Source organism: Meriones unguiculatus, chromosome 17 (genome assembly GCF_030254825.1).
Source record: "Meriones unguiculatus strain TT.TT164.6M chromosome 17, Bangor_MerUng_6.1, whole genome shotgun sequence".
NCBI classification, from domain to species: domain Eukaryota; kingdom Metazoa; phylum Chordata; class Mammalia; order Rodentia; family Muridae; genus Meriones; species Meriones unguiculatus.
Genome location: NC_083364.1, coordinates 58,476,656 through 58,488,280, shown reverse-complemented (window position 1 = coordinate 58,488,280; position 11,625 = coordinate 58,476,656). Strand labels below are relative to the sequence as shown.

The following is an 11,625-nucleotide window of genomic DNA, read 5'->3' as shown; positions in this document are numbered from 1 at the left end:
GCATGTAATAACACAGAAAGATATGAAAGGAATTTTAGGGCTTGTTGATGGCTCACTGAAAGGTTTATGTACTAAAATTACATGTTCTTCCCTAAACCTGCCAAGATAAAGTGCCTTATTTGTCATGGTCCCAGCCCATCAAAGACTAGCTCGGATGGGAGATGAGTGCCTAAAGCCCAGAAAGCAGGCCAGCTTGCTGCGGTGTGAGCTAAGAGTGATGGGCACTTCCAGCCCTTCATCGGGGCCTAAAGTCAGGCTATGATTCCCGATTTCTCCTAAAATTGGGTCACAGTTCAATCAATCAACAGATGTCTGTTGGGTAAGCCTATTTCTCTCATCTTGTGGTTTTTGTTTGTTTTTTTAACATGGCTTTTGAACTGTAATCAGAACCTGTTAGTGTTACATTTTAAACTTTTTAATTTATATTTCTTAAGCCTCTTCCTCCCTTCGCCATCGCAATCCCTTCCAACACCCCAATACCAGGTGGGACAGAAAGGAGGTTAGTGGGGAGAGGAGGAGGGGTTCTCTTTAGCTACCTCCTGCTGACTAAGGTCGTCAGGTTCCTTGGGGGAAGTTCAATCTTCATTTTAGAGTATCTCCTACTTCTCAAACTGCATCAGCAGCAATCAGGAGCAGCAAGAGTGGACACCAGCACCCTTCTTCTTTCACGGAGCTCTACAACACTCACTGGGCTCTGGCCTTTATTCCCTCTCGGAGTCCTTAGAATCAAACTATTCTTCTGCTGGGAAAAAGCCCCTCTCAGAGCCGCACAAGGCAAATACTTTGCTGCTGTGGACAATCTGAATCAGTTCCATAACCTACACCTGCTATCAAAACAAAACCATGTTTACATCCACAAGGACCATCTTCCCTCTTTTTTTTTTTCTAAGATTTATTTAAAAATTTCCCATGTCCTCATGCCAGCAAAATATTACGCAAATACAAAAGAGGAAAAGCGGGAGAGATGAGGTTTCTGATTGCCGGCACATTAGAAATTAGCTGCTCATTTAGCTATTAACTGATTTCCCCCTGCCTCTCCCTCATGGCCTTATTTGCATCTCCTTTTCTCTTTGGACAGGTCACCAACTGTTCCTCTCCCTGAAGGACTGGTAGCTAGCCAGCCCACCTAATCTTCCCTTAATCACTCATCAGTCTTTATTGATATTTTAAAGATATGAGGAAAAACTGAAAGTGTTTAAGTTCAACAGAGGCGAAACCATGACTCGTCGTCATTAACTATCAACAAAATCCAGACAGCAATGAGGTTCCATATTCATGTCTAGTTCTCCTAATCCTCGCTCCTTGATGATCCAAGAATCATTTTCATCTCCACATGGCATTCACACAATGGGTATCTTCAAATGGTGTATTCAGTTCAGTCATTGCTAAGATATACATTGGTTTTCTAATTGACAAACAAAAGGCAAGTTCTTGAAAGACATGTTTATTTCTAGTGGATACAGCTCAGTTATATACATGAGAATTGAAGGACCCTTATAATACACAAAGATTTAAATTTTATTTCTAATCAACTAGTACTAAGAATAGAAATGTTCAAGAAAGTAGTAAATTGAATTTGTTTGATCCCATGTTAGATAAACTGCCATAAATAAAATGAATAGCATGCCATTAACCATACTCCATATTAACTATATACTAAGATATGTACATTAGAAATCACCCAAGTATTCCAGATATATATTTATACCTGTAGTCTCTTACACCATGATTTTTCCCCAATTATGCCTTTAATTAATCAAATACAAAAAAAAAAAAATACAGGATTCATTTGTCCTAGACTATAGTAGTAAGTATGTATTTGAGAGAAGTGTTTTAGCCAGTAGCTTACTATCCAGGGAGGGGGAATGGCTTTACTTGGCTCTTATTGACTCATAAGAACAGTCTATATATTACAAAATTCCTGAGACATAGACATTTCCAGGCAATTTTTTTTACATCAACTGTTATAATACCTTCCCATCGTCCAACCTCTAGGCAGGGTCCTTTGCAGTACACAAAGCTCTCAACTTAAGGATTTTAACCTTTACATCATTCTTCTGCTTTGATTGCACACTAGGGAATAGCATGAGCTAGATTCCTGACTCACTGCAGCTGAGTTACTAACGAAGGCTGACCCCACCTATTTCTACTGGGAATCATTAAAAACATTTTAGGGGGGAGGGGAACTGACCCATATTTTTCTTGGCTAAAATCTCTCAATTTAATAAAGATAAGTCAGTCTCCTACATCACTGTTTTCTTCTACTAAGCTGCCCATTCTTCCTACCCCAGTTTTTGCCAGTCTCATAATTAGTGAAACTTATAGTCACCAATTTAAGAAAAGCAAATGAACCAGGGATTTTATTATGCGGCCATTTTATACCTGGTCCAAAATAAGTAACAAGCTATAAAACAGTTTTTCCAAGCATGAAGGTGTCCTCATAAGCTGTTTGAATTAACAACAATCAGTTGTCTATATACCTTTAAATTAATCATCATGATCATTCTGCCTTTACCCTCCACCAAATTATCCGTTCAAAATAACCATAAGTAAAAAGAGAAAAAGTTCCATTTTTAATTGCTATTTATTAAGTGAGGATTTTTTTTCCAACCTGGACATTTATAAAAATACCTTGCTTTGTCCTGCTACGGTAGGTAGGATTTCATCTAGACAACAAGCGTTAGACAAAGAAGCAACAAATGGGCTCACTGATGTTATGTTGAGGTAGGCAAGTGCTGTTTTCCGGGTTCATACGCCAAGAAGTACAGAAGGCCCTAGAATGACCCGAGACACTGTCCCACCTCAGAAGCATCAGGGAACGTATCTAAGCAATGGCTTTGGCTGCCAGTCTTTCTGCGAAGCAGTGTCTGTCATGGCATTTATCTAACCCCTTCATGGCCCACATCCAGAAAGCTCAAAGGAGACCATATTCGATTGCCTTCTCTGTTGCTATCATTAAACATTGACTGAAAGCAACTTTGGAAAGGAACTTTGGGAAGGAAAGAGCTTCTTTGGCCTATGGGCTACAGTCTACCATAGGAGGAAGCCAGGAACTCAGAAGAAATCACGAAGAAAGTGCCTACTGGCTGGCTTCCTCTAGCTGGCTCGGCTACCTTTCTCATGTAGCTTAACACCCCAACCCCAACCCCATCCCAGGGATGGTAGCACCTGTAGTGTGCTGGGCCTTCCTACATCAATTAATAATCAAGAAAATGTCCCAGTGGTAGACCCACAGGCCAATCTGGTGGAAGTAATTGCTCAATTTCCTTTCTCTTGGGTGTGTCAAGTGGATGACAAAACTGTAGCCCACCTTGACATAACTAATGCACCAATGTTGGGGCCTTGATTAGCGTGCCCAGAAAGTTCAAAACTGGGGTAGAAGCATCAAACATACACAAGATACAGTACATCTAACGATTGCTTAACTCAGCAGTTAGTTCCAAAAGCCTAGTTTTTATGTAGGTGACTATTTGCCCTTAAACTATATTAAAATTACTTCAAAGTTTCCCCTCTCCCATTTGACTTTAACAAATATGTCACAAAATGGTGGCTTGCTGAGCTTGACTCCTCTTTGTTAGTCTGACTTCATGTTCTTACTAGAAAGCCTGGGCCACAGTGCTTAGAGATGCTCTCAAAGAGTCACAGTCAGAGGCAATGCAGCCCCAACTCCCAGATCCGGCTTCAGGTTTTTGGTTTGGTTCTGTTCTACTCACTTCCCTTTAGAACACTTTACAGAATCAGAGTTCACACTGCTTTAAACTTCCTTGACCACATCTCTTCTTCTTCGTGGAAATGAAATTTGTCACAGTTGTTTGTTAGAGTCCGAAACGTTAAGCTGCAGTGGGGACGAGAAGTGTAGCCCACGCTGGCTTGTTTACTCTTCTTTCGTCGGTGTTCAAACTCCACGTTAATCATACAGCAGAGGTCACAAGCCCTCTCCATCTCCTCTGAGCTTCTAATTGGTGTCAAAAAGTAGGCGTTTAGGTTAAAGCTCCTCCCTGTCAAGAGAAAAAAAAAAAAAAAAGAGCAGTAATTGGAAAAGCAATGGCGTACTGAAATATATCTCTACTGTCTATCACTAAGCTACATGGCTAAAATCACCCTTGCATCTTAGGTTTTTGTTAATGATTGTTTTTGTACTCTGATAATTTTTTTTAAAACCTCTACAAATGTACAAATGCCACGTGTTTTTACTGAATCCTAAATTTAAAACCATTAACATTTCGAGGAGCCACTTGGTAGCTAGGAATTCCTAAGTGGAGACTGGAAATGCTGTTTTGATCACATTTGAGTGTTTTTGATACTGCCTCCTCCTGATGGAAAGCATCTCGGTTTTTCTTTTTTTAATCTTTGACAATTTCACACACTATGTAATGTGTTTTTATCATATTTTCTCTCTCTCTCTCTCTCTCTCTCTCTCTCTCTCTCTCTCTCTCTCTCATGCCCTCCCACTGCCACCAACCCCCTTCTTCCCTGCAGTACCCCTCTCGTTTTCATCCTTTTTTCTGCTTCTGTGTGCACCACTGAGTTGAGTTGCAGTTGCTTGCAAGAGCAAGTGTGGAGGGTTATTTACTAGAATTTGAGCAATTCAACAAGTGGCTAGATCAGTGAATGACCCCCTCCCATGGCAACCCTTAACTGCCCCAAATCCCTCAGTGGTGGATGGAACCTCATGAGACCTTCCTCCCGTATGGACCCTCCCTCTTAAAACTGTGGGGTCTTGACCAGTGCCTTTTGTTTCAGAGGACATTCTTTGTTAAATCTTTGTTTCACGGATATTTTTTAAAATCTTATTTAATGTTATGCAGTCCATCAGAAGAAACCATCCTAACCCTTAATTAGGATGAATCCTTTCTTTCACTATCTTGACTAATTCTGATACGTTTTGTTTACTTATTTATGTATTTGCCTGATATGGTCACAGCCTAGCCTGCCCTCAAACTCTCAGTATCTTGCCTCAGCCTTCAAGTGCTGGGATTAAAGGCAAGCATCTTCATACCTTGACCTGATGCATTTTTAATTCAGGAAACACACTCAGGCCAGCATCTCTGAGAGACATACAAAGGGTCTTGGGAAGCAATGCAACAATATCCATATTTTTGTATTGGCTGCTTCTAAAACAGATTAATGAGCCTTGTTTTGGCTGCAGCTGCAGAGATAAGTGGGCGTCCTGATTTAAAAGGCAACTTGCTGGTGCTACCAGTGTGACAGCATTTCGTGAGGTTGTCAGTACCTGTTCAAGAGAGATCTTTTAGAAGCACCGCTATCACAAATATAAAATTTAAAAATCATCTTCCCTATTTCTTTTGTGGCAGTTTGTTCTATCCATCTATCAGAGAGAATCTCTGAGTGAAGGAATTGTGTGTCAGGAGTTCTGATCAATACCTTGGTTATTCTTCTGACCCTAATTTTTTTTTTTACAAAGACATATGAATTGCTCTGGCATGGAACCCACCCATGAGGAACCAGAAGAATCATACTGCAGTGGAGGCACCCACCACAGCCAGCTCTTTACTGAGGTCTCTTTGCAGGCTAGTTTATTTTTGTAATCTATGTCTTATTGTAAAGCCTAAAGAACAAAGAGAGAAAGACAGAGAGAATTGCAGGAACTTGCCCAAGATATATGATTAAAATGACCAAATGAAGCCTGATTAATGCAAGAGACACGCTTTTATAAAACATGTGGTTCAAGGCTTACTGAATGTTTCTGTAAAGTTGGAAATGGAAAATTATGCTGAACTATGGGAGAATTATGGATATTCCCATAGGAACCACCTATATAGCACTATATATATAACTGGTGAGATCTATCGTAACAAGATATAAGTGATAACCTAACCCAAAACTCTGGGCCAGCGTCAACCTGTGTTGGTTTTTAATCATCTTGACTACATAATGTCAAAACCACCTCTTAAAAAAAATCATCTCTCCGAGGCTTCCCTTTTCACATAAGAAACATGTCTTATGGAGCCATTCAAAGACATAATGGGATAATCTCTGTGGACTAGCATAAAATCTGAGTAATTTAATAAAGGTTAGTCATTTGCAAGACCCCTGACACATGGGAAGTAATTTCTTGCTTATGCTGGCAGCGTTTAAGGCAGGCTACTAAGGCTTAGCTCTGGGGGCTGTTGCACTGCTTACATTTGATGTTCTCTCACAAAAGCTGCAAACTCAGGATCATTAGCATATAGTTCCAAAATCCTCATTCTCTCTTGAATTTCCTTAAACAAAGAAGAAAAAGAGGCTATGTATTGCATTAGGAAAAAACACAGCAGCCATTCAAAGGGAATCTAATTATTATAAGGACTTATTATAAGGAGCTTCTGGGCTACCCAGGAAAGAGCTATGGGGAGGGGGAAGCCTTTAGCAAAACAGAAGGCTTGACATATAATGTCCTGGATACCATATAAACTAAGGCTGGTGAGATAGCTAAGTGCTAGAGCACTTACTTAGCATGCACAAAGCCTTGGAAGTTCAAGTCCCAGCACCCCAAAAAGAAAAAACTATTTCTGAATAGCCAGTACATGAGCTGTTCTAATTCAAAATATATCCCTAAGAAAGGAATGAACAGAAGATTTCTCAATTGTGGAAAAAGTCACTGTGTAGGGAATGAGGACCAGCTCATTTTAATACCCTCTACATACTCAGGGAGATATCACCAGATTCCAATTAACATAAGTATTCTCCATCAGTCTCTCATCAAGCCCAGGCAATGCTCACATACATGCTCACCTAGACCAGCAAGGCCGCAAACGGAAGTCTCCTACCTCTTTGGAAAGGTCAGTGCTCTCATACATCTGCCTGATTTCTTCTCTGCTCAGACCACCAATCACCTCTTCACTGGCAGAGCTACCAAAGGGGTACTGGCTATAGGGTTTCTCGTACTGTTCACATCCAGCCAAGTGGCTTTCATATGCGGAGTTGTACTTCATAGCATTCTCAACAGATGACAGGCTGTCGGGCTGCCTGCTGGAGCCACAGGAAGAAACGTATGATCGATTAAGGGTCTCTCCTCTGGATGCTCAACTATGTGAAAGTCTATTTTTCTGGGAAAAGGTTTCTGTTGTGAAGCCTTTGTGTGTGTGTGTGTGTGTGTGTGTGTGTGTGTGTGTGTGTGTGTGTGTACACAGATTTGGGATCAGGGGCACTATGAGAAATGTCTAGATTAAGCTCAGGAGTCATCACTGCCCCCTGTTTCATTCATCGTATTTCCCCACAGCACCTGACACTCAATAAATGCTGGCTGGGAACTATGTCTGCCATCGGATAGTATTTCATTAAATAAACACAGCTCCATCATTTCCAGAGCAACACCTATGAAATAATCATGTGTAACCACATAGACTATCTAAAAAAATAATAACACCGGAGGACTAAAAGCTCTGGGTCTCAACTGAATTCAAGTCAGGTCCATTTGCTGAACAGTGATTATGTGCCATGACTTCTCTAAATGCTGATGATGCAAAGAGTTGTTTTGGCCTCTGCCCTAGACAAGATCACAGCCTATTGAAAACTCAGTTGATGCAAAGCTTAACAACTGTGTCTTACTGGGACTATGTCTTGGTGCTCTAGGACAGACCCCAGTATGTCTGTGTCTTCAACCAGGTCAGAGGTGGGGGAGATTCTAGCAGTGTGCCAAGATGTTCACATGGCCTTCTTGACCTGGCTCATGTCCACTCACTTATTACAATGAGAACTACCATCCCCTGCAGATGGACATTCTTTTCCTCCACTCTCTTGATGATCACTAAATTTTCAAGACCTTCTGCCCCCAACAAACCTAGTTCAATCCTCATCCTGGCCTCTCAGCATCTATCTCATTCATAGACTACTTAGAGTTCTTCAAATGTGGCCTCGGTTTGAGGATGTTTTCTCACACAGTTCTCTGCCTCCACCCAGCTCTTTGCCCTGTATTTGGCACATACTAAGAAATGAGTAGCCAAGCATTTGGTTCCACTAGGAATCTCTTTCCTCATTTACCTGGTGGGCCTCTGCCTTTGCCTCCTGATAGTCTGGGCTTGAAGTGTCTTCACAAAGAAGAAGATAACAGCAGAAGCGACAAGGAGAAGACTGAGCACAGAGGCTATGGTGATGCCGATGACAAAGGGCTCAGACACAAACTCCTCACAGTGCTGGCCTCGATACCACCAGTTCGAACCCACCCGGCATCTGTGAAAACAGTTACCAGACTCAAGATCTGAATCACTTGGCTCAAAATAACAGCAAAGGGAACCTATAGTGGAAGTGGAATGGGAAAGGTATGAATTCTGATTGGGTAAATCTCAGGAAGGACTTGGACGGAGTACTGGGGCTGGAGCCAGTAGCAGAATGCTTGCCTAGTGCACATAAAACCCCGTGTTCCAGTCGCAGCATAGCGGGAAAAGAAAAAAAAAATGCCTTCACGTGCAAATTAAATGAGCACATGATTGAAGGCTGTGCACTGTGCCTGACGCTGACCAGTAGACCTTGAATGGCTGCTTTAAAATGGCTGGTTGAAGTTTTAAAGGCTTAAAGGACTATTATGTTCAACCTTCTCATTTACAGGTAACAAAAACACATGCCCAGGAAGGAAGGTCACTCGAGGTGACAAACAGCTTCCAGAATGCAGCTTCACACCCCACATGTCATCTCAGCACCCTAAAGACAACCTCAAAGTTCTGAGACCCCAGGCTTGTGAGAAAAAAAAAAAAAAAAAAAGTCTTCCATCTCCAGAACAGTGAGGAAAGCAATTACTTTGCAAAATAATGTTAATTTCCCTGGACATCAAGAAACTGTAATTGCCTTTAGTTTTCTAATTAAACCTCACACCTTTTTGCATAAAAGCATTTGATTCCTCTCCAGCTATTTTCTCTTTGGTGTATCTACACCAATGTTTACATTCACACATTAACATCTTATTTATGTTCCTCCTGCTTATTCCCAGCATTTCCTCTTTCAGTCCTGCATCTGTGGTCATGGAGCTGGGAAGTCAATATGAGACAACATGTTTGGGGTTGTGTGTGTGTGTGAGTGAGTGAGTGTGTGTGTTTCTTTGAAGGCAGTGGTCAGAAAAGAGTCTAATTGACTTTGTTCATCAACAGTTACCTCACTGGTTCTAGTTTTACAAATAGATCTCCGGCTTAGAGGAAAATATCTTTGTCATGACTTTGAAAAACCTTAGTGTTTGTATTAATTTAGTTTAAAACAATATGATACAATGATCACAAAGTCATAAGAGTAAAACCAAAGTGATGGGAAGTTAGCTTGCAAGCAGTGGGAAACACTTGGTGCTTGTGGAGGGACAGTATTTGGTTCCTGGAACCCACATGTCAGTTTACAACCATCTGTAACTCCAGTTCCAGGGGATCCAACACCTTCAGACCTTTGTGGACACTGGACATGCACAAGGTACATATACTAAAATGTGGGCAAATATTCTTACACATAAAATAAAATAAACCTTAAAGAAATACAATCCACCAGGTGGTGGTGGCGCAAGCTTTTAATCCCAGCACTGGGAAGGAAGAAGCAGGTGGGTCTTGTGAGTTTGAGGCCACAAACTCACAAGACCCACCTGCGAGCTCTAGGACAGCCCTAGAAACCCTGTCTTAAAAAACCAAGGGGGGAAAAAAAAAAACCAAGGGGGGAGGGGAGATAAAATCCAATCAGGATAATATGGCCCCTTTGTATGCATTCTAATGTGTGATGTGCTGATCTTATGTGAATAGTAATGATCATCATCTCCACTGAAAACATCAGACAAAGGTCTCCAGCTAATCCTAATGCTCTCAGAAAGAAGTGCACGGCTTCCCAACAACAGAAAATAAAACTAATGGGTATGTGACTCGGGTCTATTGAGGCCCAGTCTTCTCATGAGAATTAGACAGCATCTATCTAATTGCTGAGACATAATAAACATTATTGTGATTGACCTACAATTATACTGTCAACCCATTTTCTTTGGAAGAAGTACAAGACGTTTAAAGCCAAAATCCCTCATTGCAACATACCTACAAATGGCCCCATGTCCAGGCATAATGTCACACTTTCCATCGTTCAGGCAGAAGTCAGGCTGTAGATCACAGAGACTTTGACAAGGCCGTTCATCCACACTCAAGTACCCAGGGTAGCATTTGCACTTTGCCTCTCCACTCCATGGATTCACCAAACACTCAGAAAACTGATTACAGGCCTGAAACTTGCAAGGGTTGGCATCATCACCTAGAGTATCAAACAAGCCAGAGAATGATTCAAGGAAAGTCAAAAAACAGAAACTGCGATATGCAAAGAGAGCGCCTTTCTCAAAGCATCATGGGAAAAATCCCAGTCCTGAATCATGAAAATACACCAACACCTGACTCTTCACAGATTAGTCTGTTTGTGTTAGATTTCTCTGAAATTCGAAAATCTGAAAGTATAAAAGCCTATAGCCTGAGTAAGCCTCTACATGTAGAAGCTTTAAAATTATTACCAGGTAACTACAGACCTAGGCCAAACAAGATTTTCACAAGTTCCTCATCTCTACCAACCCAGCCAGCTATAGGCCACCTCCGCTCTACACATGCCATTGTGTGTCTGCCTCATGCTGATAAAATGGGATAAGAAGAGAACCTATAAAAAAAATGGTGAGGTCCTCATGGGAGGGGACATCCTAGAGTACCCTTGAGAAGATCTAGATTTGCAGAAACTACTAATAAAAAAGAAAATCATCCCTGTGTCTCCTCAGGCCTTTCTGGACAATATTTTGTCTTCAGTAGCTTACTCACTGGCAGGGTTAGAGAAAAACAGAAATAATAATAATTAGGATAATAAACAGTCAAAAGTGATATAAGACATTTAGAAAAAAAATTAAAAGACTGTGCCCTTGGAGTTCAGAGGACTCTTACCCCCGTCAGCCCTATGTGGGAATGAGAGGACATATTAAGTTAAATGGTGTCTCCTAAATATTTATACTCTGAGCCTCATGATGTGACCTTTCATGGAAACAAAGACTTTACAGGTGTACTCAGGTTAAAATGAGGTCATACTAGATAGAGCTGGGCCATTGATTGACTGCTTCCTTCCAAGAGGAGGAAGATTTTAACTCAGATGCACAGAGAAGAAGCCCACATATACTCAAAGGTAAACAAAACCAGTGGTTCCTTTTGTGCATGCAAATTCCTTCTCAGTCCTTACTAATTCTGTCTAAGCACTTACTACAACAGATAGACTCTTGGTCCTTATGCAAAGTTCAACCAAGAAATTGTTATTGAGCACTGCTCACACAAGTTAATACTATTAAAGATGCTAAACTCTACAAAGGAAGTGAATGTAATGTTATAAGAAAGACCAACATACCAGGACAAGTCCAGTGTAGAGTATGGAGATTGCTGGAAGTAACATCTGAACCAAGGTCTAAACTAAATGGTAAAGGGAAAGATTTGGGCAAACAGGATAAGGGATGTACAAAGCTTTTAAGAAGGATTTGGGTATCTGAGGAACTAAAAGACAAAATTTGACTTGAATATGGTGAGCCAGATGGTTAGCAAAGAAGTTGGGGTTCAGGCCTTATGGTTATAGAACCAGGCAGCCATTGACATACATAAAGCAGCCAAATAAAATCATTTAAAACCTGATTTACAAAGAGTGTTAGGGCTGCTGTCC

The 11,625-nt window shown here is 41.0% G+C and overlaps 1 protein-coding gene across 1 annotated transcript in view; it reads right to left on the bottom strand.

Annotated features, from left to right (window-relative positions):
* Nucleotides 1-1,444: 1,444 nt before the first annotated feature.
* Impg2 (interphotoreceptor matrix proteoglycan 2) overlaps nt 1,445-11,625 on the bottom strand; it is a 56,608-nt gene continuing 46,427 nt past the window's right edge. Inside the window, exons 16-20 of the mRNA XM_060370556.1 lie at nt 9,993-10,203; nt 7,984-8,172; nt 6,771-6,972; nt 6,145-6,224; nt 1,445-3,998 (exon numbers count right to left, since the gene is read on the bottom strand). Coding sequence (XP_060226539.1) covers nt 3,986-3,998; nt 6,145-6,224; nt 6,771-6,972; nt 7,984-8,172; nt 9,993-10,203 — 695 coding nt within the window. The 3' untranslated portion in view covers nt 1,445-3,985. The remainder of the gene's footprint in view (nt 3,999-6,144; nt 6,225-6,770; nt 6,973-7,983; nt 8,173-9,992; nt 10,204-11,625) is intronic.